We start from the raw sequence: 27,072 nt of genomic DNA, 5'->3' as shown, positions 1-27,072 counted from the left end.
TTTCTTACATCACTAATAATAATATCTCTCTTTTTTTTTTTTTTTCCTTACATCAACTAATTAATAATATCTCTTTTTTCAGTAGGCTTGTTTACATCTTTTTAATTCCTTATGTTATATATTTTGCGTTTATATAAGACTTATTATTACTTTGTTTGTAGCAATGAGTACACACGGACATGTAGGGTCTACCACACGCCCTTTAGTTCAACACTTCAGCTTATCTAAAATCCTTTAAAACAAAATAAATAAGATTAGAGAATGAAGCATCTTTCTTTAAAAAAAGTTTGTAAAATTCTATACATTATTAATATATATTGTCATGTGACATGACTTATATGTGTGTTTTCGATGAATTTGTTCAATCCATGCGAAAATTGCAAACCTTAACAGCATAACACATGCATATGATTATGCATGTATGTGATTTCAGTTCAAATTATATCTCATTAGTTATTATAATTGATATTTTGAATGGCTGATCCTAGAAAAACTTGTTTAATAAGACTAAATGGATTTTAGTAGCCGCACCAGGAGACATAAGATAATAAATAGTAATAATAGGTCCATACACTTCATTATATTTACGTAGTTTAAACGTTAAAGACAAAGATGATTGTATAATCTGCAACGGACTTGTTTTATGTACGTATGAAGTGGTTAGAACTGAAACTTGTCGGCTAATAATAATTCAACTGCAAAAACCCAACATCATATTTGGGATCATCCTGTTTCTTTCTCTTCTAAAGTATCATCAACTCTCAAAAGTAAGACTGCTTGTTATGTCAGTATACGTGTGGGAAATCAGCATAAACATTTTTTATAAGAAAAAAAAATCAGAGAATTTAAATATAGAATGTCATAATAATTGCATATTTGATTAGTAGTTGTGGGCTTGTGTCAAAGCCAAGCCAATAATGAAAGGTTTTGGATAATGATGCTACTAACTTATTGCTGATTAAATAAAAGATTATACCAACTTAATTCTTAAATGAAATTAGTGGAGTGGAGTGACATTGGCCACCACCACCACCACCACAGCCTTGCTTTGGATTAGACCAATTTGGCATATTATTTTTTTCTTGTATACAATATACATCTTTAATCAATGTAAGCTTCACCAAAACAAAGAAACAATATTTTGGCATTGTCATTATTCGAAAGTGATTTACCTCTTTATAAATATTCTCATGATTAAAGGTTCATTGCAACGCCGATAATAGTATTTAAACAACTAAACTACTTTATACTTTCTTTCTGCTACCTTAATCATTTCGTACTAATTTAAAATGATCTTCGTTGGTCCATGAGGTGTTGTTGTTCATGCAACGTACATATACGATACGACGAATACTAAAACAATTGAGTCTACTCACTCATACAAATTCTATTCCTTTATTCTAATTGGGAAGTGTCAACTACGCGCGCCCAAACATTCATGAAAACGAATAAAATAGTATATAATAAGATAAGTGGAGACAAAAAAATATAAAGTTAAGAAGAAGAAGAAGAAGAGAATAACAAAATAATAAATAGCATTTATGTAAATAAGAATTTGATAATTCTGTAATATGACAAAAAGAAGCTCAGTTTTTTATTTAACCTTTTTTTTTTCTTCTACCACTAATGACACATTCTTCAACTAATAAGCTCCTCTCTCTTTTCTTGCAACTTTTGCTCGGAATTCTATGCTTTGTTTGATCAAATCTCTTTTCTCTCTGCAAAAGTAATGATAAGCTTTTTTATGCTAAGCTTCAGATCTGACATCTCTTTCTACGAGTAACGGTCTATATCTTTGTGGTTCCTTTGAGTTTTCTTAACCAGCCATTGTTCACAAGCTCAGCTCTCTCTCTCTGGTTCACGATTCTAACTTTAGAGCAAGTGAAAGAGAAGGAAAAAAATGCTCAAGATTGAAAGCCCTACTACTCTCTTTTTTCGTTCAAACACTACTTGTAATGCTCTGCTTCGGGAGCTTCAGGTTCTTCTTTGACCCTCTTTTTTTTTATATTTATAATTCTCTTCTTCTCTGTTTCTTGGGAATTTAGGGTTTCTTAGTAATGATGCTTTTAGAACAAAGTCTGTGTTTTTAACTGAAGGAGGGAAGAGGTAATTAACTGATAAAGTCTTCTCCTTTTTTTGGTCAGCTATATGTTGATTACTCTGAATTGGGTCACTCTTTCTGGAGTTTCTTAGGGTTTATAGTAGACTTCTTTTAGCATATTCTTCTACTAGTATCTGTAAGATATCTGATTTGATGTTTGGTGGAGTCATGAATTTTTGTGGGGTTAATGGCAAATTTTGTCTTGTTGGGTATGGAGCAGAACATATGGGTTGATATTGGTGAGAGTGATGCTGAGAAAGACCGGATGCTAATGGAATTGGAGAGGGAGTGTCTCGAGATTTACAGGAGAAAAGTGGATGAGGCTGCAAATTCTAAAGCAAAGCTTCATCAATCAATTGTATCAATTGAAGCTGAAATAGCTTCTTTAATGGCTGTTCTTGGAGTGTTAAATATCCATTCACCGGTATAAATAAGCTAGTACTCTACTACTTGGTTTCTTGATATTATAATTGAAAGGAAGTTTCCATCTTTTTGTTTGTTTGTTGGTTTCAAAAATGTTTAATTTTGGGTTGCAGATCAAAGCAGAGAAAGGTTCAAAATCACTGAAAGAAAAGCTTGCCGCTGTGACTCCTCTTGTTGAGGACTTGAGATTGCAGAAAGATGAAAGAATGAAGCAATTTGTGGATATCAAAACTCAAATTGAGAAGATGAGTGGTGAAATCTCTGGATACAATGACCAACTCAACAAAGCCATGCTTGGTTCTTTGACTCTCGATGAACAAGACTTGACTCTTCGGAAACTTAACGAGTACCAAACACATCTCCGCTCGCTCCAGAAGGAGAAGGTGAGTAAGTTCTATCATGAATATATAAGAAGATGAGCCAAGATTTAACTTTGTTAAGTGAAGCTTCTTGGCTCACTCATTTGTTATTGTTTTTTTATGCAGTCGGATCGTCTGAACAAGGTTTTGGATTATGTGAATGAGGTGCACACTCTATGCGGTGTTCTTGGGGAAGATTTTGGTCAAACTGTTAGCGAGGTTCATCCAAGCTTACATAGGACTGACCATGAGCAATCCACAAACATTAGTGATACTACATTGGATGGTCTACAACACATGATTCAAAAGCTGAAAACCGAAAGAGGAGTGCGCTTTCAAAAGGTAGATTAGCATGTCTGCAATGCTGTTCTTCTGTATGAAGTTGATAGTCATTTTGATGGTTTAGCGATCCTACCTTTCATTTTGCAGTTAAAGGATGTAGTGGGGTCACTTTTCGAGCTATGGAATCTAATGGACACACCGCAGGACGAGAGAGTAAAATTTGCAAGAGTCAGTTTAGTTGTAAGATCATCTGATTCTGATATCACTGAGCCAAATGTCCTTTCTACTGAAACGATTGAACAGGTAATGACAAATCCCGTTTCTTTTCCTTATTTTAGTTGCCACTAATCTTATCCAGGATCTCTGAGTTCTTATTTTGCCTTATGCATTAGGTGTCTGCAGAAGTAGACTGTTTCAATAAGCTGAAGTCAAGCAGAATGAAGGAACTTGTGATGAAAAGAAGGTCTGAGTTAGAGAATCTTTGCAAATTGGCTCACATGGAGCCTGATACAAGCACATCGCTGGAGAAGTCAACTGCTTTGATTGATTCTGGTAAGAAAACCGATAGAGCATATGTTCGTCTCAGAATTATGAGTAGCTGGAACCCGTCTGTATATAAGAGATTACCTCATGTTTCTTCAGGATTAGTGGACCCTTCAGAGCTTCTTGCAAATATTGAATTGCATATAAACCAAATCAAAGAAGAGGCACATAGCCGGAAAGAAATAATTGATAGGATTGACCGCTGGCTATCTGCGTGTGAAGAGGAAAACTGGCTAGAAGAATACAACCAGGTAAGTTTGCCTTGTAAAATTGGCAAAATGGGTTTGTTTGAATGATGTAATTGATAAATTCCTTCCTTGGTTTCAGGATGAAACCCGGTATAGTGCTGGAAGAGGTGGACATGTCAATCTCAAGCACGCAGAACGAGCCCGGATCACAGTAAACAGGATCCCATGTATGTTTTTGTATGTTTCTACTAAATATTCTTATGAGATCTTGGCTTATTGTTCCATTTTTATATTGTTTTCTGCAGCAATGGTTGACAATCTCATCAAGAAAACGCTTATATGGGAGGATGAAACACAAAAATCATTTCTATATGATGGTGTAAGTTAAAGTAAAATTAAAAGTAAACACACTGTAAAGCCATAAGGTCTCTCTCCTTTGATTATGGTTACTTGTTTCCTCCAGGTTCGATTGGTATCCATACTTGAAGATTATAAACTGACAAGGAAACAACAGGAAGAGGAAAAGAAACGATACCGGGTTTGTCAAAATGCTCTCTTTTATATAATTCTTACGATTTGCAATATCCCTTGCCTGTTAAACAATTTTTTTTCTCATTTCCTCTGCAGGATCAAAAGAAGATGCAGGATCTCTTATTAAAGAGGAGGGAATCAATTTATGGATCAAAACCGAGTCCAAGAAGAAGCAGCAGTGTAAAAAAGCCCAACGGATACAATGGGGATGCATCAGTGCCTCCTACGCCTCGCAGAAACTCAGCTGGAGCAACAAATACTGACATTGTGACTCCAAGATCTTACTCGAGCCATCGCCAAAACGGATATTTCAAGGAAGTAAGGAAACTCTCAACTGCTCCATTGAACTTTGTGGCCATACCAAAGGAAGATTCTGGCTCCACATACACTTCAGTTTACGGCTCTGAACCAGATTCACCGTTATATAACTAAGTCTTGGTTCAATGATAAGAACTTGAGATGGAGTAGGAGTTGAGAGTTAGATGAATGTAATCAGAAGTTACTACTGATGCAGATCCAGTAATTGTAGACAAGTAGTGGTCGTATACTCGTGTGTTGTGTGGCTTTGAGTTGACTTGTGACTGACTTTAGGATAATACAAGAGTAGAGAAGATGGATGTTTAAGTTCTTATAGTAGCTTCAAACTTTTCTTCTTAATGTCATGTTTTCTTGGTGTGCTGTTCGATTCGTGTGGATGTGTGTGTATATATACAGATTACTTTGAGCTGCAGAGCCTTTTCTTTTTGAGGTTTTAAGAGCTGAATTGGCATTGTTTTTGGTGACGACATTGCGAAATCGTAACAGGCTTATTAGGCTTGGACTGCCAATAAATACAACCTGTACTCCCATCAAGGCCCATATATGACTAGAGAACTTTTCGTCAACTTGGAATTGAGTTTTTATCATAATTTCAAGTAAATGGTTTTACGATATTAAAAATAATAAATAAATGGTATATAATTTAATTTTACAATTATTATTTTCTACAAAACTAACAACTTTAGTGATGTCATTTATAAGAAAAATACAGTGTTGTGTTATTATTTCCGTAACTGTAATTGTCTTATGACAAAAGTAAAATTGATTACAAAATAAATTGTCATTTTTGACAGCCTTTTTCATAACAATTAATTGTAAAACTAATAATGTAGTACTGTTCAGTGTTCACCACTTGAATGTTTTCGAATGGTAATATTCTGATTGGTGGAACTGTGATGACCATAAAGAAAACGTCAGCTAGTTGTCTTGTCAAAACTCAAAACCCACCGACGTAAAAAGAAGAATCATAAAGACAAATTTAACCAAAGGACATGTTTAAATCAAACACATTGAACACAAGTGATAAAAAACACTACTTACTTACTAATATCCATTAAAATACAAGAGATTGATTAAGCTGGAGGAGAAACACACAAAAAAAGGGATGACAATGAAATGGAACTGCAGTTATACTTACTAGTAGTACTAGTACTCTAGTAGTAATCAATTTTTAAATAAATTAGTGATAAAACTTTTTATTATTGTTAACCCAAGTTTTAAAATGATAACGAGAGACACCAATCCCTTCGCAGAAGACTCTTATCTCTTCTCTAATCGCTCGCTTATCCTTCAACGTCCATCCCAGCTTAGCCGCGTAATCTTTCATCGCTTCCCTTTGCTCCGCCGTGAACTTCGACTTCGCCCGCCGCTGCACCGTCATCTTCTCTTCCGTCGAAGTCTCTTCCGTGTCATCCTCCTCCTCCTCCGCATTCTTGTTTCTTTCCTCGGCCGTTTTCCATTTCAGCCTCGCGAGCTGTTTCACGCGCCTCAGGCTCGTGAAAGGGAAGCGCGTGCGGGTGATTTGAGAAGAAGATACGACGTCGACGCGACGGTGGTAGCTGCGGTGGCAACCACAGGCGGCGCATAAATCGCCGGTGACTGATTGAGAGTATTCAAGGCAGCCGTCGATGGCGTAAGAGCCTAGCTTTGCGGCGTGGTTGCGCATGCATTCTCGGTAGACACAAGAACTCTGCATCTTCTTCTTTTTTATGCTTCTCCTAGCTTAATTAGAAGAGAGAGATAGAGACTTTCTTATATTTTGAGTAATGATGTTTTGAGTTTAGGGTTTGTTTTTGAGGTTAAGACATGATATGAGAGATGATGTTGTTTTTTTGTGTCAGAGAGAGTTGGGAGTTACAAAAAAAAAAAAAAATTATTGTTACTTACTGCTTTAAGAATTTGTACTTATATGTTTATTAGTTGTCATAATAAATGTGATAAAACCCACTTTTCGAACTGTTTCACTGACTTTGCTTTTTTTACTCACCTATAATTTCGAAATTGATTTCGTATCCTCAGCTCATAAAGTTGTCATCTACCCATATTTACTTCTTATATATAATCCATTGGGTTCATTAGTAAAGTGTAATACTTATAGTTAGAAAAATAAGTAAACTAGCTAAAATTGTAAAACTATAGCGGCTATGTTAGTAAGTTCTTAAAGTATTAGTGATAAACAAATCTAACGAGTGAACTAGTGCTTTATTTATAGTACTAAAGTATTATAAGAGTCTCCAGAGATATTAAAGGAAATATATATTTTTTAAACTAAACCAATAGAAGAAAAAAGTAACAGCAATAAATAACATAAGTTTGGATTGTATGAGAGGTCACATGTTTCTAACTATTTATAAACAAAATAATTTATGATTTTTTAAAAAGTGATATTTTATAAATAATTTTATTTAGTAAGAAGCATAAAATCAAAAGGTTTCAACGAATCTGATGTTATTTTTGATAAAGAAGTCTGAAAAAGCGAATTGTGAGACCCATGAGTTGACTATTCATTATGCTACTTTATGGTTTGTGTAAAAATTTAGCAAAAATATTCGTTATTAACAACACCAATCACACCCCATAGTTAGTATTGTGAGAAACAAGTCGTAACCAGACACATTAGTAATTAGATACTACTATTAGTCTATATATAGACTTGAAAGTAAAAAAATAAAATCATACGAACATATATAGTAAACCAACCAGTGAGCTTAGTTATGTGAAATAACAATAGAAAAAAACTGAAAATAATGGAAGATAGTAAATTAGTAAATGACATTGTTTTATTTCGGTTAAAAACTGAGATATCTTAATTTTAGCTATTCTTATCTAATTAGTTGTTAAAACCAGCAAATCATTGACATTATAAGGAACTTCGAAGAAAATTAATTATAAACAAAATTAAAAACCAAAACGGGAGATGAAGTTATGGAAATGCGCCGCCGCAGTTATCAAAGACGGACCTAGCCTCATCGCGGCGGACGACATTCTCACACAAGCCGTGGTGAAAGCTACGAGCCACGGCGAGCTCTCCATCGACACAGAGAGCGCCCAGTTCATCTACCGTCACGTCCTCGCAAGCCCGTCGAGCCTCAAGCCTCTGATAAGCGCAATCTCGTCTCGCGTGAAACGCACACGAAGCTGGGCGGTTGCGTTAAAAGGCTTAATGCTGATGCATGGCTTCTTCCTCTGTAAGACCACCGTCGCCGAATCTATCGGACGGTTACCGTTCGATCTTTCGAGTTTCGGCCAAGGTAATTCACGGATTATGAGCAAAACCGGTGGGTTTAGTCTCTTTGTACGCACTTATTTCGCGTTTCTTGATCGGAGATCGATTCTGTTCCACGATGGGAACCGTCATCGGTACGATGAAGAGTCTTCGGTTATGATTCGTCTTGCGATCATACATAAGATGCAAGCTATCGTTGATTCTTTGATTAGGATCAAACCAATTGGTGAGAACATGCATATACCTTTGATCGTTGAAGCTATGGAGAATGTGATTACTGAGATTTTGGAGATTTATGGTTGGATTTGTCGTCGGATCGCTGAAGTTTTACCTAACGTGCATTCCAAGGTTGGGAAAACAGAGGCGGATATTGCGTTGAAGATCGTTGCTAAATCTGTGGTTCAAAGTAAAGAGCTTGTTAAGTATTTTGAGTTCTGTAGAGATTTGGGAGTCTCTAATGCTCAAGAGATACCTGATTTCGTATCAATACCTGAATCGGACGTGTTACTTCTCGATGAACTTGTACGGACGCAGGTGAAAGAAGATCAACGAGAAGCGACGGAGACAGATTCGTGTGAGGAAGGTGCTGCGGAGATTGAAGAAGAAAGAGAGACCAATGGTGTTATGCTTCTTTCTGATCTGATAACACTTGAACAGAATGAAGAAGCACCTGTTTCTCCTCCTCCCAAAGCTATTGATATTCCTGACTTAATTAGCTTTTAATTATGTTTATGTTCTGTATTAATTTGGATTTCTGTTTATATGATTCACAGTTCGTATAAAATTTGGCGCTAAATTGCGTTACTAGTTTGGGACAAAGCTCTTTTCACTCTTAATCTCTACATGCAAGTAACTAAGCAAGTACAAATAGAGGAATCTGGAAAATAAAAACATTTAAATAAAAGAATGTCTGTTACAAGTCAGTAAAATGTTTATAAAAAGATAACAAAAGGAAGAGAAAAAAAGAAGTACAAAAAAATAAATTTCCCTGAAGATTTTCTCAGACACCTTACTCAGACACACAGACAGACAAAGAAACAAAAACAAAGCAATGTATGATATAAAAAGTGGTAAAAGAAACAGAGAACTCTGCTTCCAAACCCTACAACGAAGATGGTTTACCTGAAAACAGTTTCGAACTCAGAGATTGCAGACATAACTTTTAAAAGGTCACAGCACAGATTTCAGATATGTTGAATATATACACCATCATTGAGACTTGAGAGACTCAATCCCGAAAGAGATCACTCGCGTCTTTTTTCTTTTACTAATCAAGATACTAATCATCTGATTGTGACGAACTTGTTAGTTCCATGTCTTGCCCAATGGCTCTTAAGATCAATAGGATTACCAAAGTTGAACCCATCAGACGCGAGTTTCTCAAGAACCTTCTTAAACGCGCCTTGGCTCATCTTCCTTCCCGAGATCCTCGCTCCACGGCGTTTAGTACTCATCGGCAAAGGATGCATTGAGATGTTTGTGGTGCAACACGCTGATTGCCAACCGCCACATCCCCAACGGTAGCATTGCTGAGGAGCTCCAGTGCAAGTGCATATCGGGACAGGAAGACCCGAAATGTCCATACTCACTCCGTTTATCACCATGTCGACACTCTTCTTAGCCGGTTTCACTCGTGAAACATTAGTATTGTTGTTGTTGCTGTTCTCATCTTTTGGTTTCCGTGGCTTCTTAGCCTTTGTTGCTGAACCTGCTTTTGGATTAGTCTTTCTCTTCTTATTATTATTAGGCTGAACAACTTCATCTTCCAACTTAACCGGGTTCTCCTCAGATTGATGATGATGATGCAGATTCATCTGCATAGACGGGGCAGACGAAGTTTCGGGAAGAACATTACCGTAGTTAGGAGCGGTCGTAACAGGCAACATATTAAAGAACTTATCCTTCTGTTGGTTAATCCAATTGTAGCTCATGTGGATTGGAGGCTCTTGGTGGTGATAGGAACCGTTAGGACCGATCATTAGATTCGGATCCCGGCCAGGCAAAAACGGTTTAGTGTTCCGATCAATGGTTGACATTAGCTGCAAACCGAGATTACCTTTAAAGGTAGCAGCCGCTGGTTCATAGTAACCCCAATTGCGAAACCCATCGTCATCCATTTCAAAGATCTACCCAAAAAAAAAAAAGAACACGTCATTACAAACAGAGAGAGATTCAGATCCGAAATTCAGACAGGAACAGAACTAACAACAATCCATAGATAAACCAAACCAAATCAAACTCAGGAGTTCTCTGTCTAAATGCACAAAAGATCTTATGTCTGAATGAAAACATAATCTTATATCCAGCGAAAAAAAATGAGAAAGATCAGATCTCGGAGATACCCAGAAACATGAATTCCAGACATTATTTTTTCTGGAAATTTCTTAGCAAAACCCACATGCAGATTCATAGATCTGGTAAACAGAGAGCTAGATCTAATGAAGCAGGACATGGAATTCAAAGATTTGGGAGAAAAGCAGGGGGTTACAGTACACACACACACACAAAAAGAAAGAAAAAAGGGACCAAAATGTAAAATGGAAATTGGAGAGAAGAAAGAGGGAAGGAGGGAGAGAGATGATGTTTATAGTTTTAGGAGGAGATTGGAAATGGATTTAGGAGAGAGAAAACTTACATGAGAAGAGGGTTGGGGTTAAACAAAACGAGGTCTCTTTAAGGGAATTTTTTTGCCCTTCTGGAGAGAGAGGAGAGAGAAACCTGAGAGAGATTGGGAAAAGAGAAGGTTATGTTATGTTACATGAGAGAGGAGAGAGACAGAGAAAGAAGAATATATATAAGACGAGAAGATAAGAAAAACAAGACAAAAGAAAGAAGAAAAAAAAAAAAGGGGCTTTTATTTTAAGTCCGAAGAGAGATGAAGATGAGAACCCTAAAATTGTAGTAAACATTTTTCTATTTTTTAAAAAAAATAATAATAATATCTTCTCCGAAATAAAAATAACAAAGAAGAAACGATTTTTTTTTCTTTTCTTTATGTTTTGGCCAGTGTAGTAGAAGAAACATCGTATAAAAAGATTTTAAGAAAGCCATTTGAGAAGAAGACAAAACCAAAGCCCACTCTTTTTCTAGTCTTTTAGCCATCTTTTCACAACCAAAAAAGCCCAAAGAGATTTTTGTTGACAAGAAAGTGATGATGATGGAGACTGGAGATGCTATTAGAAAACTTATTGGACAAAATTTATAATCTTTTCACTTCACTGAAACAAGAATCAATTATTCTCTCTTATACAGTATTTTTAAAAGATAAAGAAAAAAACAAGTAATGCAACATGTTTAGCCAATACAACAGCATCAGCAAACTAATTGTCAAATGCAGTATATACAAGAAGATTAAACAAATAAAAAGCATTCCCAAATCCAGTTGACTAGTAAGTGAGTGGTGTAGAAGAACTTGAACATAATGGATATAGGATATGTATATAGTTTTAAAATTCAGTGTTTCCAATGGTGTGAGAGAATGAATGCTCCAAGTCTCTCATAATTTTTTATACATAATTGCATTGTGGCATAGTCAGAGCTTGTCCCTCACAGCATTTCTCCACTTAATCTAAACAAATCACCAGAACCCTTCATTGATATATATATATATATATATATATTCATAATTACCAAACATATTCAATCAAAAACCAATCATCATGAGCACTTTATATATATATATATATATATATCTCGTAGATAAGTTTCTTAATCTTTGTGTATCTAAAAATTTATGCATCATGGAAAATCTTGGCTGCTCAACTCAATCCTCTTCTCGATCGGGCTGTTCATCAACTTGGGACTCTTTCTCTTGTTGAACTTGTTAGATCCATGGCTGCTTCTCTCTACAGAACATTGCCTCAAAAACCTGCGGTTCTCTCTATCCAGCTCCCTGTTTTGCTCGCTCACAAGTTCCACTTCTTGCTCTGCTTTAGCAAGATTCAAGATGAGACATTCTTTCTCCTTTTCGATTCTCTTCACCACTGAAACTAAAGACAAAACCTTTTGCGTTGATGGCTTCAACTCATCCCATTTGCTCAACAAAGCTTGATAAAACTCGTCTTCCCTGTTCGCCTCCAAGAATAGATGCCCCGATGATATACTCTCATCTCTGCTAATAACGAACGAACCCAAAACAGAATCAACCAAACAGTCTTCCTTAGATTCGATTTCATCAGACATTTCTCGAACTTGTTGTTCCAATTCACGAACCCTAGACTCTGCTTCTCTTGCCCTCTCGTCCGTTTCGTTCCCAAAATCCATAAGCGATTCACGATCTTGATGATAAAGTAAGCACTCTTTTTCCAGCTTCTTACAGTGAATCACCAAATCATCGCACTCGCCAGCCAGTTTCTGATTCTCTCCAATGGATTTCTTCAACGCCTGCGCATTCATACTCGCTTCGGATCTAGCGAGTTCGATTACTTGGTCTCTCTCTTTCAATCTCGAAACCAGAGACAGGTACTGCTCACGGAGACGACGGTGAGACTCTTCAGCCGCGTATAGCTTCCTCTGGAGAGCGTCCGTGGAGATCGGAAGCCCTAAAGATTCGTCGATTGTCTCTTTGATGTAGCCATCGACTTCTCGTGAGAGATCCATTTTTTACCAAACTCAGATTCAACGAGAGATCGCAATACAGAGTGAGAGAGTTCGCTCGCTGAAGAAGTCTAGGGTTTCTAATTTCAAGAGGAAGACTGGAGGAGGAGGAAGAAGAGGATTCGAAATTCAAAATTTGATTAAAAAACCGAAGCTCTAATTATTTTTTTATTGGTCGAATGAGCGTTTTTTTTGTAGTTGGGCCTATATTTTATAGTTAGGCCCATGGAAGCCTTGTGTGTCAGTAATTATTTAGTTTCCCCATGAACCAAAAATCTAACTTTGGATCTTTCAGTATCGTTTTTTTGTTTGCCGTCAAACTTTGGATCTTTCAATTTGGATCCAAACAAGTACAGCAAAAGTAATGGAATTATTCATTAATTTTTATTTACTTCGTTACATGATGAAAGTGCAGCATATGCTGAAGATATGTAGAGACACAGCGAACTGACAAGGGAAAAATCGGAGTCTTTGAAATTTATTAGATACAAGGAAACTCGAATTCAAATGTTGTAATATATAGTCTTTTACAATACGTGAAAAATGTTGAAAAACGATACAAGTAATTTTAATTTGTGTAGCCCAAAATAAAGAGAGAAGAAGAGAGACTTTTCCCCTTGCTTTTCCAAGTACAATAAATCAGACATTGTCTTTTGTGTCTCTCTTCTTTCTAACCAAACCTATCTCTTTATCTTCTTTGTTCTAGCAAAATTCGTAACGAGGCAGAAGCAGAAGAAGAAGAATATTGGTTCCAAGACTTCTTACTCGCATTTGATCGACCTGTAAATGTGACGAACGAAGAGGAGGGCTGCACGGAACCCGACTGTTCCGAGCATTAAGAAGAATCCGTAGCAAATGCAAGCCATGTATCCAAAGAAAAACGAGGTCTGCATAAACCCTGACATGTCTGATCTTGCGTAGTAGTAGTATAAGCAGTATGCGTAGATAAACAAACCAGTCGATCCACCGCAAAGGAACGATCTGCAAATACAAAATTTCGAGAAGAATCAGGCTCAAGTTCTAATGATCAGAGAGAAAGAGTACAGATGATGAGCACTGAGTTTAACCAACCTCCACCACCATTGGTGATCTTCAGCAGCCAGTTGGAAGTAAGTCAAGGCAACGGTTATAAAAGCAGTGACGATGATGAGAATGATGAAGACGATGAAGAGAATGCTGTAGATGGTGTAGATCCGGTGACCCCAGACACTTGCAAAAATGTAGTAAAGCTCAATGTAGATGGCACTGAAAGGAAGAAATCCAGCCATGGCCATCTGTGGAATAGCACTTCTGTACCAAGGGAGTGGTGGAATCTCTCGGGGATATTTGGTTGTACGGCATGGTGCTTGGAACTCCGCTTTGCTGTTTTTACCAGCGATCCCACCCAAGACGAGTAAAGGCGATGTGACTAAAGTCCATATTAGAACGATTACCACAATAGTTCCAAAGGGTAATGCGGCAGTTGCGGTATAGGTGATGGCTACAGTGTTAAGGAAGCAAAAGGTTAGGAATAACGGCCCACAGAAGAGACATCCAGTGAGTAGCAAGTTCCTCACCTGCAACAATGTCAAAAAGTAAGAAGTTAATTCAGTTTCGTTTGAAGATGTTTTTGAGAAAGGGATTCATGTCATGTGTAAGTATTTACCCAGCTTTTTCCTTCAAGTTGGCAGTAGAAAGAGGCAGATGTGTATCCGGCGATACCAGATGTGAGAGCATAGATGACCACCAAAGCGGTAAATAGTGCTCCTCGGTTGTATGGGTAGAACACTCCAACAAGAGCAAGCATGAAGATGAATACGGTGCTGATGAGAGTGGATAAAAGGAAAATATCAATTAGTTATGATAGGATATATATGCAGATATGGATAAAAGTGTATCCTGATGAGAAAATACGTGAGTTATGAGAGACTTACAGCGTAAACAATTGAGTGCCACTACCGAGCGATGCAGCGAACAAAGAATTGTGAGTAGGGAAGCGAAAGACATCCCCATGAATGTACTTCCATCCAGTTTCCTCTTGATCATCAGCAGCTTCCTCGTCTTGAGCATACCTTTTAAGTGTGAGAAAAAAGTTCAGATGAGATAAAAAGTGCAAAAACTTGACGATGAGGTGTAACAGAGTAACCTGAAACTTACTTCATGAAATCATTTTTGAGGACTCGCATCAAGATAGTTGCAAGGAACCCAGTCAAAAGAAGGACAGTGACGCAGGAGTTAATAATAGAGAACCAGTGAATTTCCAAGTGATGCGGAAGAGAAGACGACATAGAGTATTTCTCCATCCTTTTCTCAAAAGGAGTCTCAGTTTCCTTCCACTTCACAGTGTACATAAACTCTGCATCGACTTCCTTGTCTTCAGTGAGATCCACAAGCGAATGAGGATCCATCCTGGCACTGATTTCAATCACACGGTCCTTGTTGTATAGAATCTCAAACTGGATGTGCTTGTACAAGAAATATTTGTATTCACTCGGATCCGATTTGATATCCTTGTCAACCTTCCCAATGAATCCCCAGATAGGCAGATCGTCATAGTACATCTGGAAGTAGTAGTCCTTCTCAACAGCCTTTCGGAACTGTTTGACCTCTTCTTTACTTAGCTTCTTGTTGCAGTATACCTCACCCTCTTTTTCCTCTCTGAAGTTGAGCTTGTATGGAGCACTAACAAGACGATCCCCATTCAGAACCTCGCCAAGAGCTTCCTTCTTCTCTTTCACACCCTCTGTATATCAAAACCAATGGGACCAAAATCAAACATACGAAATCAATGTGAAAGGACAAGACTTTAAGCTATTTCAGTGGCAGCAAAGTCCGATCTATCATTAAACAAATGAAATGAGGAGTTAAAATCAGTAGTGCATACCTGGGATACAGAAGGGAAGATCAAAATACCGATAAGTCTCACTGCAATCATCATCATTTGAACAAAAACCAGAATGGGTCAAAAAGTATTCATATATAAAGAGAGATCCAAATGTAGTTAGTTTCTTCTTTCACTCCATGGATTTAACATTACGCTTTTTTTTTTTGGGACGTGTACTCAAATTTCAAGGTCTAGTTACTCATCTCAACAGCAACAGATTCGTTGGATCAATCGTATGTAGTGATCAATTTCTCAGTCCTCAGGTCTAAGAATCCGATACAACCTCAGATCTGAAGATCAGATCTAGAAGAAAATAAGAAAGTTACCTTGGGTTGTGAAATGGGCCGACCTTGTTGGCGTAGAGAGGAACGGTGTCTCTTTCCTTGTAACGGTGGTCGGAGGCATCGGATCTGACATGGACGGTGCCGGAGAAGAGTATAGCTCCAACAAGAAGGAGCAGCGTCGTCGGTGTCCTCATTGTATTTTTTTTGGCTCAAATCGTGAGATCTGAGTTTTTTTTTTTGGTTTAATTTGGGAGAAGAAGGAAAAAAAAATGGAGGAAATAACGACAATATTTATATACACACACTCACACCAGTCTTCTTCAATCAAACTCAAGTTTGCTACACATAAATTTTATTATTATTTTTCTCCCTTTATTACCTGAGAAAAGAAAAATACATAAAACTGTATATTATCTCCAAACATTAAAAGTAAATGTATATATATATGTCTAAAAGACAATTTGGTAAGAATTTTGACAACCTTTTCTAATTATTATGTTGTGCCTAGACGTAAAATTATAAAGTACTGTATAATACCCTTTCAATTGGGATATATTGAATTTTGAAAACATATGATCTAAGTTTTACGAACCACAAATCAACGGGGGAATTAATTGTTCTGCCAAACCTATATTAATTAGTGTGTTCATTTCTTGGTTCGAAAATCTGACTGTATTAGTCAACATTCATGTTTCTATTACTACATACATACATACATGCATATTGTCTTGAAGATATTACGTACTAAAGATTTACTATTATTACTAGATGTTCGAGGTGACTGTTCCTTTTTTTCCTAGCTACTCTGTTTTGTAGAGAAGATGAAGAACGACGAGTGATGATGTTTACATGATACTTAAATATTATATCAATTTACAATTTCAATATACTGTAGTAATCAATATTTATATATGATGATACGTGCATTATTGTACGTAATTGCTTTGCATGATCTCACGTCATGGTCTAATAATTAAACCATTTTAATCAATGATACATATATATATATAGAGAGATGCACAACGTGCATCGTTTATGGGCATCGTTTATGGGCATGTATAGTTTTGATCAGGCAAGGTCCATCATCCATGCCGATGCCATGGGATTTGGACTATGGAGCAAACAAAAAAACCAACTCCGGTTAACTTTGTTTGATCGTTTGGGTTTCGTAAACTTATGTATATGTATGTCCTCCCAATCTCTCATTTGATTCGGGTATTATATAAATCTTTAGTAATTCAATAAGAAATACCATAAACCAACTCAAACGACTAACGAGTGTCGAGTTAACCTCTAAACCGTACAAGACCGGTATTACAAAACACACTCTTTAACCAGTCAGTATTTTTGTTGTTGTCCATCACACAGAACAACAAGTTGTAAACGGAGATGACGAGTATAATCGGCGGGGACATGCCGTACAGGTCACCGGAGATAGCAATGTCCTCTACTTCGTATTCAGCAGAGTACGATTCTAATCCTGTGGATGCTGTTATTTTCGCGGGAGCTTCGCTGGTTCTCGGAACCGCGTGTAGACAACTGTTTAATGGCACTAGAGTTCCGTACACCGTCGTTCTCCTCGTAATCGGAATCGTTCTCGGATCCCTAGGTTCGATTCCTATGCTCTTCCAAGCTCTATTTTATTGCTTTTTTTGTTCTCTAATACCTTATAAGCCGACGTGAGTAATTGAGTTTCCTCATTCGTGGAATTTGGAATTGACAAGTGTTTTCAAATTCCTTGTCTTGTTTCTATTTTCTATTATCAGTGTAGCTCAGTTTCAATTTTCTTAAGAAGAAAAGATTAGTAAAGTAGTAAACTTTGGATTTTGTTTCTGCAGAATATGGAACTAAGCATAACCTTGGGAAGATTGGCAATGGAATTCGTATCTGTAAGCTACTCTTATCTTTTTCTTAGCTCTACACTGTTAGATTACGAGCTGCAAATTATGGCCTTTCAGAAATTATTTACAGCTGCAATGGGAATTTTACAGGGAATGATATTAACCCTGACCTACTTTTGGCTGTTTTTCTCCCTGCTCTTCTTTTCGAGAGCTCATTCTCCATGGATGTGCACCAGATCAAGGTTTTTTTACTTTCCCTAAGTTTGTGGATTAAGCTATACTTCTTTATCTGTTTTGGTTCCTGCGATTGATTGTTATCTACATCATTGGTAGAGGTGTATGGGGCAAATGGTTCTGCTTGCTGGCCCTGGAGTTCTGATTTCTACCTTTTGTCTTGGAGCTCTTATAAAGGTACTAACTAGCTTCTAACGTTTTTTGGACTGTGAATTGATTGACCTTCCATTAAGTTACAATTTTTGGAGTTATAATTTTGTAGCTTACTTTTCCATATAACTGGGACTGGAAAACATCATTGTTGCTTGGAGGTCTTCTAGGAGCTACCGACCCCGTGGCTGTTGTTGCTCTACTTAAGGAGCTTGGTGCTAGTAAGAAAATGACCACTTTAATTGACGGGGAATCTCTGATGAATGATGGGTAATCATGTTAAACTCTTATGTTTAGCACCAAGGTGATCTTATTTCATTTATGCTCAAGCTTTGTTGGTTTAAAATTCAGGGTATCAGTTGTGGTCTTTCAGTTATTCTTCAAGATGGTGATGGGGCAGAACTCTGATTGGGGTTCCATAATCAAATTTCTTGTCCAAAACTCATTCGGAGCGTATGGACTTCTTACCCTTCTTAGTGGTATTATGTGTTGGTGTCTTTTCTCTCATGTTATGTTGGTCTGTTTTTTAGTGTAGGCATTGGTCTAGCTTTTGGAATTGCGTCAGTTATTTGGCTTAAATTCGTATTTAATGATATAGTGGTTCAGATCACTGTAACACTTTCAGTGAGCTATTTCGCGTATTACACTGTATGCTCCACACCTTAGCCTCCAATGCTGGAATCCTCAATCTCTAGAAACCTGAGACTTATCTACCATGTACAGGCTCAAGAATGGGCTGGGGTATCTGGAATTTTGACTGTGATGATTTTGGGGATGTAAGTTGTAGTAAATTATCCCTTCTTTCTATTGTTATAGTGCTAAAAGTCCATTATTACTAAAATAATTTTTATAGGTTTTTTGCTGCATTCGCAAGGACAGCAGTTAAGGGTGAGAGTCTCCAGAGTTTGCATCACTTTTGGTATTTCACACCTCAGAGTTCCTTTGTCATCATAAGAACGAAAAATATGCCTATGAATGTATTAGTTTTATAAGTATATGACTTTCCTTTAACTTTTGTAGGGAAATGGTCGCTTATATTGCAAATACATTAGTTTTTATACTCAGGTATGAAGTTGTCTGGTTAGATTCAAAAACAGAAAGTTAATGTTTTACAAAGAATATATAGCTACTTCTCTTTTATCCATCCTCCAGCAGAACTATATTGCAGTCAATGTTCAAGGCGATTGATACAGTTACACTGCATGCTTTTCTCGTTTGAATTGCAGTGGAGTTATTATTGCTGAAGGCGTTCTTAGCGGTCGGAAAATATCTTATGATGGTGCCCCTTCACATTTTATGTTTGGATTTTTGTTTTTATTCTATTCTGTCCGTCGTGATTATTCTGTCAATAGAGACTGGAGAGGATGACGTGAAAAGTATCTGTTTGCCCTGGATACATCACTAATTTCCTTTTTGGCATACATCATTCATGAATCATGACTCATAAAACTTATCTCAGGTATCTCGTGGGGGTTTCTTTTCCTCTTATATTTGTATGTCCAACTTTCCCGCTGTGTCGTGGTTGGAGTTCTGTACCCATTGTTATGCCGTTTTGGCTATGGCTTGAACTGGAAGGAATCCATCATACTCACGTGGTCTGGGTTAAGGGGTGCTGTGTCACTATCACTCGCTCTATCTGTAAAAGTGAGTCCTGAAGAAATGGTCGATTTAATCATGCAAGAGCAATATCTACCAATTATATGGTTTTCAGATCTTTATATATATATATATATATATATATATGTTCCGATTTCCTTATCTCTGACATACGCTAGCTCTTGGTCATATGATTCAGCAATCAAGTGGAAATGTATATCTCAGTTCGGAGACGGGAACAAGGGTGAGTTTTGAAACACAGGATGAACTAGTTTTTTGACGCTCTTATTGTAATCTTCATTTGTTTAGCTGTTTTGCAGTTTCTGTTCTTCACAGGTGGGATTGTTTTCCTAACTTTGGTTGTTAATGGATCCACTACCCAATTACTCTTGCACTTTCTTCGGATGGACATGTTAACACCCGGCAAGGTCAGGATGTTAGTCCTATATTCTCTTTGTTGCTAATTTTCGAATTTTAGAAGCAAATACATGTCTCTAACTTTGGTAGATAATGGAATCTCTGATCATCTGTGTTTGTACTCACACATGCACAAGTGACAGTATCCTTCTACCGGTGTGGGTAAATTAGCTTTAAGTTTGTGTGTTTACCAACCGTTAATAGGTAGTTGAAGATTGGGTTCAACTTGATTAGGAATCTGTCACTGATCCTTGAAATGTACTTGCCCGCCCAATGTTCACAACTACTGCTACAGAAATATAATGATTATCTTTTCTTTCTGGTTTTATGTTTTCTATTGACAGAAACGAATATTAGAGTATACAAAGTGTGAAATGATGAACACCGCATTAAAAGCTTTTGAAAATCTAGGAGATGACGAGGAGCTTGGATCTGCTGACTGGCCTACGGTTACAAGACATGTTTCAAGCTTGAAAGATTTAGATGGGGGAAAAGTTAATCCTTACAATGAGTATGAAGCTGGAAATCTTGACCCTATTAAGATAATGGACATGCGTATACGCTTTTTAAATGGTAATTCACCATGTGTATGAAAATTGTCTGGTTATCAAATTATTGTTGTTGCGAAAGTAGCTATTGATTCGAAACTCTTCCCTGTATCAGGTGTCCAGGCAGCTTACTGGGAGATGCTTGATGATGGGAGAATAACACGCAGCACTGCCAATGTTTTGATGCGATCAGTAGATGAAGCACTTGACCTTGTTTATACCAATTCTTTATGTGATTGGAGGGGTTTAAAACCGCATGTTCATTTCCCAAATTATTACAAGTTTCTTCAATCAAGATTTATCCCACGCAAGTTTGTCACGCATTTAATCGTTGAAAGACTGGAATCTGCTTGTTACATTTCCTCTGCGTTTCTCCGTGCCCACAGGATTGCGCGACAGACTTTGTATGACTTTCTAGGTATGCACCCCTCTGTTCTGTTATATCTCTATGTTTCTATTCGTTAAGAGGCTACATAAAATTTCAGAAAATAAAGACTATATATGCCCCTCAAATGAATTCGTCCTTCATGATTTCTTCTTTATCGGTACTCCATGTAGCTCAACTGAGCGTTAACTAAACTTCCAATTCCATCTGTCTCTTAGCTTATATTATTTTACTTACATAGGTAACAGTAACATAGCTTCTACTGTAATAAGTGAAAGTGAGGTGGAAGGAGTAGAGGCAAAACAGTTCTTGGAAGATGTCCGTGTTTCATTTCCTCAGGTTTGAGACCATTAAGTTTTTTTTGTAACCCTTAAATTTTGTCAGGATTAACTTGTCTTTTGAAAACAAGACAAACTGATGTTAGCCATAAAATTTGTCAGGTTTTGAGTGTTTTGAAAACAAGACAAGTAACACATTATGTGCTGAATCATCTAAATGGTTATATCAAGAACCTCGAGAAGGTTGGGATGTTAGAGGGAAAAGAAGTTTCTCATCTTCAAGATGTTGTTCAGGTACTTAACTCTAGCTTCTTTCTCCTTAATGTTTTTGCCACATGCTAGCTAATCCCTCTCTCTCTCTATCTCTTTCCCTCTTTAGTCTGACTTGAAGAAGCTTTTGAGAAATCCTCCTTTACTAAAACTTCCAAATATAGAAGATTTTCTCGCCAGCAATCCGTTATTGAAAGATCGCTCAAGCTTCAGGAGTTTGGCCACGGGCGAGACACTGTCATGAGACTTTTTTTAAGTTTTCTTGTCAGAATCAACTCGAAGAGTAGACTCAGGTTTCAGTACGAGTCAGGAACTAATGTTCTTTTACTCTTCTTTTTCGATAACCAATCATAATCCTTTCATATACGTTTTACATGTTTTTTCGTTTCAGTATCGAGTTCATGAACTCGTTGGTATGCTTTTACATGTAAATCAATTAATTCAAGGGGAAACTGTATAATATAAGCGATTCTCCATCAATAATTTGTACAAGTTAATTATAATGTTTACGATAATAAAGGCATAAAGCATCTCATTACTTCTTTATACAGTATCATATATGAATAAAGATTTCTACAGTACAGACAATGAAAATAAGGTATGATTAAAATCCAAAAAGGGAAATAAAATAGAAACGAAAAACCAAAACCGGTCGCTCTTGAAGCCAAAAACGCGTTAACTTGGAACCAAAGAAAGAAAAGTCTATGACTACTTCAAACTCTGAACAGTGACCACTTTAAACCTATATTAATCAACTTATATGCAACAGATATAAATCCCAAAAATGTAACAAGTAATCAATTTATATAAATGAATTTGCAAGAGGAAAAAAAAAAAAAAAAAAAAGAATTTGCAAGAGGAAGAAAAACAAATATATATAGAACGAGCCAACGCGTCTTAAGGTTCTTCACGCGGTCTTTTGTCTCTCCAACTCTTCACTATATTAGACTCACGTCGGCAGTTCCAGCTTGCAAGACACATCATCATCAGCATCATCTCTAACATACTAAACCAAACCAAGCCAAAATAAACCGGCTAGAAAGAGAGGGAGAGATGGGTGAAAGAGAAGCTTGTCTAGTTCCAAAGAGAGGACAAGTTCTAAGAAGAGTTGTGAGAGTTGTCTTCTTTTCTTGTCTTTGTTTCTCTTCTCGTAAAAATACTTCATCATGTCTCCGATCATCTTATGTCACACCTTCTCTTGAAACCATCAAGCCTTGAGGGACGTTTAGGACCAAACCAAACCCAGTTAGATTGAAATTAGAACCCCATGCTCTGTTTTGTTTTTCAATTAAGTCAAAGACGATGATTTCAGAGCCACTCAAGAGGGCATTTTAAAATTGTTATAATAGTTCATGTATTAGCCACTTTGTTAATGTGACTTGGTTTTTCTACTCTTTCTCTTATTTTTCTCAGGGTTTCAAGATTACCCATCTGTTATGACTCGTGTAGCGTTGTTAAGCAACAAAGATTACAGGAAATAAGCAAACTTATAGCTTATGCTTATAATTAGCAGTTTGGTGGCTCCCTAATCCCTATCGTCTTCGGCTATTGTTTCAAAGTTCAAACGCAGTTTATCTTTTACTTTACAGTTTACAAGACATACTTCCGACTGAAGTCTTCAGTCCCAGTTAAAATGAAATTAGATATTCCGGTTTGGAAATTAGCTTCATCTCGGGTTTATCATGAAGGCCCAACTAAGTTACAAGTTTCAAAATATGTAGATGTTAGATCTAAAAATAGATACAATAATTGATTTCTGGAACATTCGAATCTTGCAAAAACTTTTGTAGACAAACTAGATGATGACTACATGAGTTTTTATAAGAAAACCAGAAAAAAACTAAAGTGTGTAAGAAGACTATAAGATGTACAAATACATTGATTCATCGGTCTAAGGTAAGGCCCAGAGAAGTCAAAGTGAGATGTGACGCGTATTTGCAAACCAAACCACAACTACAGTAAATATAGGAAAAAAACCCTACGTTCAAAGCCTAGAAAGGTTCTCAATGTTTCAATTAACATCTTAACAATGGTAATTGCGTACCTTTAACAATGATCAGCCCTTGGAAAAAAAGTAAATCAGCATCCGCATGTTATACCTACAGAGAAGAGAAACCAAACTACACTAAAAAAGCTTTACCAGAGTAAGAACACAGAAAGACAAAAAGTAAAGCAAAGTATCACATAAGTTTTTTGCTTTTTTTTTTAACATTACAGAGCCAAAACGTTGCCTCAGAACTAGCTGCAAATCCAAAACAAGTTTAAGTCAGTAATAATCTTTCTTCTTCGTCTGGAACTCCATAGACATTAGAAATATGATGAGCCAAGAGAGAACATGTGTAAACAACGAAAAGCGCAGTACATATAGTTTTGGCCACCAAATTCAAACATCTAAAGAAGAATTAAGAGATTAAAAGCATTTCCCTGCGTCAACCAGCGGTCTCTATCTCTTTCTCCCACCACGTTCCCTCATAGACAATGTCAGAATTTCTCCTGCTCCAACATTGTAATGTGCAAGCGACATGTTGTCCTTTAAGAACCCAGCTTTTCCACTTAACTTCTGTTTGTTTGCAGGAGTTTGTGTCTCCCCAGCTATTTTCTCCTTCAAACTTCCCACATTTTCGGACAACGACTGCACTGTGATCTCAATGACTTGCGGCCCATCTTCCGCGTTTGGCACAGAAATCCTGATTGTAGCCGAACCCTGAAAATGTATAAAACAGGTGAGACACAACTCAGGGGGAAGAAAAATGGATAAGAAAATTCAAGAGTCTGAAAAACACATTACCGGATGCTGAGCAAGAAACTGGTCTTCTGGAACAAGGGCTGACTCGTCGAACTTTTGTCTCTTTGGCTCAGGCTCCTCCGGAAGAGGTGGTGGTGCCTCCGAGGGTGGTGGGGGAGGAGGCATCCCAGGCATAGATGGTGGTTGCATCATCCCCATTGGAGGTGGTGGATGCTGACCATAAGGTCTAGGAACTTGCATATGAGGAAACTGAGATCCTGGTGGAGGCGGCACAGGCATACCAGACTGCATTTGTGGTGGTCGGTTCATCATCATTGAAGGGTGTCCAGGTGGCCCAGGCATTGAGAGCTGGTGTTGCTGATGCATTGGCTGCATCATTGGAACACCAAGTGGCCTCAGTACACCAGGGTACTGAACAGTAGGAGGAGGACGAGGGAGGTTCAAGGCGAGATTAGCAGGTGGTGGCAGTGGCCGGACTGTTGGGACACCTGGTCGAGGAGGCGGAAGAGCAGCTGGACCAGGGAAGCTATTGGGATCTCCATAAACACCATCACCTTGCTCCTCTCCATTAGCGTTCTGAGTCAAGGCTTGGTTTGCTGTGCGACCGATACTTCCTGTGTGACCATCCCATATTACTTGCTTTGGCTGCTCATCTTTCTTCTTCTCAATCTCTGCTTTTACAGCATTTGAGACTTCTTCTTCGGTTGTTCCAAAGATATCAGGACGCAGGCGGGCCAACCCAACAATGTTTTTAGCAATTTCATCATCCTGTGCAAGTGTGGTCTCACGAATCTTAGCAAACATCCGATCCTTCTGCTCTTTAAATTTAGGATCAATAAGGGAAATTCGCATGTGCTCAGACATCTCGTTAATGGGAATCAATTCGCCAGTAATTGGTGATATAACAACTTTAGTTGGATCTCTTTCCGTCGGGATCCTGTCTTCTGGCCTCTTCCAGTTCTTAACAATTCGCATAGGTGCTTCTTCGTCATGTATATTTTCAATCTTAACATTCTCTTCTAGGTTTGCTGCTCTCATTCCTTCTGCAACAAGCTTAACTTCTTCTTCGTCCATTTCCATTTCAACCTCCTTTCCAGGCTCAACAATTTCATCTTCTTCCATCGCAGATACTTTGCTCCTCCTTATCACCTCGTCAAGTGTCATAGGCGGTGGCAACTCTTCATCTTCCTCATCCGCAAAATCTATAGACTCAACAACCGCAAAATCATGCCAATCAATCATAGCCATCTGCACCCGCTCCTGCTCTTTCTCATCCTCTTCTTTCTTCTTCTGCTGCTCCTGGGAACGATCCCATTCAAGACGATGCAAACAACGCTCAAGAACGGTAGTCAAATCAGCAGCACTCTTTCTCAACTTTTCTTTCAAATCTTTGGGAGGCATTAATACTTCGGAATACGCATCAACCAGAGAAGTAAAAAAAGTGAACATGCTATGCGTTGGCTTAATAAACTGAAACTGAAGATTGTTGTTCTCTCTAGTCGTCAACCCCGTTAAAAACGACTTCCCATTCCGTGCCACGAACTGGGCAGTGAGCTTAATAATATCAAGCTCCTCACCTGTGATCCCTTCAGGAAGTCTAACTGTATACTTCTCAGGCTCTGGAGGTTCTAGAGGCTTAGGAGGAATCCTAAACTGAGCCTGAAGGTCAGGTTGTGCATCACCTGCTTCAGACTCATCGGCAGCAGTAGCTGCAGCATCAAGTTGGGGATGATCTGTACCATCTGAATCATCAGTACCCTGAGCTCCGTCTTTATTCTGAGCACGGTATTCAGTGAGCTTATGCTGGTAAAAGGCATGATAAGGATCTACGCTCTTCAAAAAGTTGAATTTAGCATTCTTTTCGTTACTGGCTATAATCCTCTTTTCAAACTCCAACCCGTTTTTCGAAACAAACTGAGCCGTTTTCTCGACAATAGTTCTGATATCAGGAGGTGGATGAATGATACCGATAGTCCTAGTGTGAGTGGCAACAGCCGCAGGAGCATGATTTGAGTTGTTTTGCTCTGCTTGCAACTCCCTCTCTTCGACTTCCTGATCTGTTAGCTGCGAAGGAGGCAGTGGACCTAAGTTCCCATCGGTAGGAGGAGCCTCCAGTGGCAATATCTCCATCGAACTCAACATTATTCTGCAACCAAAATATATCAAAGTTTAGGATTAACTTATCTCGACCTAATTCATTTGTTCTAGAAACTACCAATTCTACTGGAATGGATTGATAAAGAGTAACTAAAAATAGCAAAAACTATTGAGTACTTCAATTGAGAGAAGGTATAAATCCTAGAAACTAAGATGCGAGAGAAAGAGAATGATAGGAGGAAAAGAAGAAGTAATCGACGACGGGGAGAAGCACAGCTTAGGGTTTGGAGAGATATAAGAAAGACCGTACCTCAGCCGGTAAGGAACAGCCTCGCCGCGAGAACCACCGTGACGTCGGGAAGAAGCGGAGCGCGAATCAGCACGAGATGTGAAATTTACAAAGACGATTTGATGAAGATCGATAGAAAATTACAGAAGCCAAACCAGAAAATGAAAATGAAAATGAGCCCTAGGATTTATGAACGAAACTCTAATTCTGTTGGCTTATGGGCCTTTAACGGGCTCGAAATTCGGTAGAAAGCTTTGGATCCGACTTTTGAAATTAGATGAACATTGAGTGTGAATTGAATGAAATACGTAGTTTAATCCAACCTTTCTTCAGTATTTTTTGGCTAATCATGTTTTTCATTTTTACTCTACACAGTTAGTGCTTTTGAATAGCAACATCAGAATCAGTGTACTAGACATTTTCGACTGTTTGTTGATCCAAAGTTTCAAACGCAAACTCATTTGTTTTCCTAAAGATCGATCCACTTTGTCTCAGAAAAAGATTAAA

General features: G+C 37.8%; 8 protein-coding genes across 9 annotated transcripts; 3 read left to right on the top strand and 5 right to left on the bottom strand.

Annotated features, from left to right (window-relative positions):
• Nucleotides 1-1,618: 1,618 nt before the first annotated feature.
• LOC17898578 (65-kDa microtubule-associated protein 7) lies at nt 1,619-5,169 on the top strand. Its single transcript, XM_006304718.2, has 11 exons — nt 1,619-1,978; nt 2,322-2,525; nt 2,638-2,907; nt 3,010-3,225; nt 3,313-3,468; nt 3,558-3,717; nt 3,808-3,959; nt 4,036-4,123; nt 4,202-4,275; nt 4,360-4,434; nt 4,524-5,169. The coding sequence occupies exons 1-11, from the start codon at nt 1,901-1,903 to the stop codon at nt 4,857-4,859; spliced, it is 1,809 nt and encodes a 602-aa protein (XP_006304780.1). The 5' UTR covers nt 1,619-1,900; the 3' UTR covers nt 4,860-5,169.
• A 597-nt stretch (nt 5,170-5,766) lies between these two features.
• On the bottom strand, nt 5,767-6,697 carry LOC17899958 (zinc-finger homeodomain protein 14). Its single transcript, XM_006305659.2, has one exon. The coding sequence runs from the start codon at nt 6,439-6,441 to the stop codon at nt 5,926-5,928; it is 516 nt and encodes a 171-aa protein (XP_006305721.1). The 5' UTR covers nt 6,442-6,697; the 3' UTR covers nt 5,767-5,925.
• An 864-nt stretch (nt 6,698-7,561) lies between these two features.
• LOC17896788 (putative clathrin assembly protein At1g14686) lies at nt 7,562-8,781 on the top strand. Its single transcript, XM_006305830.2, has one exon. It carries the CDS (start codon nt 7,663-7,665, stop codon nt 8,692-8,694), a length of 1,032 nt encoding a protein of 343 aa, XP_006305892.1. The 5' UTR covers nt 7,562-7,662; the 3' UTR covers nt 8,695-8,781.
• A 103-nt stretch (nt 8,782-8,884) lies between these two features.
• On the bottom strand, nt 8,885-10,816 carry LOC17899020 (protein BASIC PENTACYSTEINE2). 2 transcript variants are annotated; one of them, XM_006305449.2, is made up of 2 exons: nt 10,607-10,816; nt 8,885-10,097 (listed from the first exon to the last, which is right to left on the bottom strand). In XM_006305449.2, the coding sequence occupies exon 2, from the start codon at nt 10,086-10,088 to the stop codon at nt 9,255-9,257; it is 834 nt and encodes a 277-aa protein (XP_006305511.1). In that variant the 5' UTR covers nt 10,089-10,097; nt 10,607-10,816; the 3' UTR covers nt 8,885-9,254. The 2 variants fall into 2 exon arrangements, with proteins under 2 accessions (XP_006305511.1, XP_006305512.1); XM_006305450.2 differs by lacking the exon at nt 10,607-10,816 and adding an exon at nt 10,314-10,600.
• Nucleotides 10,817-11,646: 830 nt separating this feature from the next.
• Nucleotides 11,647-12,669, bottom strand: LOC17898271 (golgin subfamily A member 6-like protein 1). The gene has a single exon (XM_006304007.2). The coding sequence runs from the start codon at nt 12,568-12,570 to the stop codon at nt 11,710-11,712; it is 861 nt and encodes a 286-aa protein (XP_006304069.1). The 5' UTR covers nt 12,571-12,669; the 3' UTR covers nt 11,647-11,709.
• A 354-nt stretch (nt 12,670-13,023) lies between these two features.
• LOC17897107 (transmembrane 9 superfamily member 2) lies at nt 13,024-15,965 on the bottom strand. The gene is made up of 7 exons (XM_006307008.2): nt 15,757-15,965; nt 15,431-15,471; nt 14,704-15,289; nt 14,481-14,618; nt 14,213-14,369; nt 13,639-14,123; nt 13,024-13,548 (listed from the first exon to the last, which is right to left on the bottom strand). The coding sequence occupies exons 1-7, from the start codon at nt 15,906-15,908 to the stop codon at nt 13,329-13,331; spliced, it is 1,779 nt and encodes a 592-aa protein (XP_006307070.1). The 5' UTR covers nt 15,909-15,965; the 3' UTR covers nt 13,024-13,328.
• Nucleotides 15,966-17,085: 1,120 nt separating this feature from the next.
• On the top strand, nt 17,086-22,279 carry LOC17896676 (sodium/hydrogen exchanger 8). Its single transcript, XM_023776959.1, has 19 exons — nt 17,086-17,323; nt 17,553-17,603; nt 17,706-17,797; nt 17,889-17,966; nt 18,052-18,209; nt 18,291-18,392; nt 18,470-18,587; nt 18,663-18,715; nt 18,793-18,858; nt 18,960-19,004; nt 19,166-19,218; nt 19,399-19,583; nt 19,735-19,779; nt 19,856-19,963; nt 20,297-20,525; nt 20,616-20,918; nt 21,127-21,224; nt 21,326-21,457; nt 21,543-22,279. The coding sequence occupies exons 1-19, from the start codon at nt 17,104-17,106 to the stop codon at nt 21,675-21,677; spliced, it is 2,271 nt and encodes a 756-aa protein (XP_023632727.1). The 5' UTR covers nt 17,086-17,103; the 3' UTR covers nt 21,678-22,279.
• Nucleotides 22,280-23,533: 1,254 nt separating this feature from the next.
• Nucleotides 23,534-26,735, bottom strand: LOC17898441 (probable splicing factor 3A subunit 1). The gene is made up of 3 exons (XM_023776958.1): nt 26,587-26,735; nt 24,222-26,325; nt 23,534-24,137 (listed from the first exon to the last, which is right to left on the bottom strand). The coding sequence occupies exons 2-3, from the start codon at nt 26,319-26,321 to the stop codon at nt 23,877-23,879; spliced, it is 2,361 nt and encodes a 786-aa protein (XP_023632726.1). The 5' UTR covers nt 26,322-26,325; nt 26,587-26,735; the 3' UTR covers nt 23,534-23,876.
• Between the last annotated feature and the right edge of the window lie 337 nt (nt 26,736-27,072).

Source organism: Capsella rubella, unplaced genomic scaffold (genome assembly GCF_000375325.1).
Source record: "Capsella rubella cultivar Monte Gargano unplaced genomic scaffold, Caprub1_0 scaffold_1, whole genome shotgun sequence".
Lineage (NCBI taxonomy): Eukaryota > Viridiplantae > Streptophyta > Magnoliopsida > Brassicales > Brassicaceae > Capsella > Capsella rubella.
This window is presented reverse-complemented; position numbering and strand designations above follow the sequence as displayed.

Bases quoted from the DNA above. Each gene is read 5' to 3' on its own strand.
- LOC17898578 (XM_006304718.2), top strand. From the start codon at position 1,901: ATGCTCAAGATTGAAAGCCCTACTACTCTCTTTTTTCGTTCAAACACT. The intron at 4,124-4,201 runs GTATGTTTTTGT...TGTTTTCTGCAG, and splicing joins CACAGTAAACAGGATCCCAT to CAATGGTTGACAATCTCATC. The intron at 4,435-4,523 runs GTTTGTCAAAAT...TTTCCTCTGCAG, and splicing joins AGGAAAAGAAACGATACCGG to GATCAAAAGAAGATGCAGGA.
- LOC17899958 (XM_006305659.2), bottom strand. From the start codon at position 6,441: ATGCAGAGTTCTTGTGTCTACCGAGAATGCATGCGCAACCACGCCGCA.
- LOC17899020 (XM_006305449.2), bottom strand. From the start codon at position 10,088: ATGGATGACGATGGGTTTCGCAATTGGGGTTACTATGAACCAGCGGCT.
- LOC17896676 (XM_023776959.1), top strand. From the start codon at position 17,104: ATGACGAGTATAATCGGCGGGGACATGCCGTACAGGTCACCGGAGATA. The intron at 18,716-18,792 runs GTAAGTTGTAGT...TAATTTTTATAG, and splicing joins ACTGTGATGATTTTGGGGAT to GTTTTTTGCTGCATTCGCAA. The intron at 21,225-21,325 runs GTTTGAGACCAT...AAAATTTGTCAG, and splicing joins TCCGTGTTTCATTTCCTCAG to GTTTTGAGTGTTTTGAAAAC.
- LOC17896788 (XM_006305830.2), top strand. From the start codon at position 7,663: ATGAAGTTATGGAAATGCGCCGCCGCAGTTATCAAAGACGGACCTAGC.
- LOC17897107 (XM_006307008.2), bottom strand. From the start codon at position 15,908: ATGAGGACACCGACGACGCTGCTCCTTCTTGTTGGAGCTATACTCTTC. The intron at 14,124-14,212 runs GTAAATACTTAC...ACATTGTTGCAG, and splicing joins AACTTGAAGGAAAAAGCTGG to GTGAGGAACTTGCTACTCAC. The intron at 13,549-13,638 runs GTTGGTTAAACT...TTGTATTTGCAG, and splicing joins GATCACCAATGGTGGTGGAG to ATCGTTCCTTTGCGGTGGAT.
- LOC17898441 (XM_023776958.1), bottom strand. From the start codon at position 26,321: ATGTTGAGTTCGATGGAGATATTGCCACTGGAGGCTCCTCCTACCGAT. The intron at 24,138-24,221 runs GTAATGTGTTTT...ATACATTTTCAG, and splicing joins AGTTTCTTGCTCAGCATCCG to GGTTCGGCTACAATCAGGAT.
- LOC17898271 (XM_006304007.2), bottom strand. From the start codon at position 12,570: ATGGATCTCTCACGAGAAGTCGATGGCTACATCAAAGAGACAATCGAC.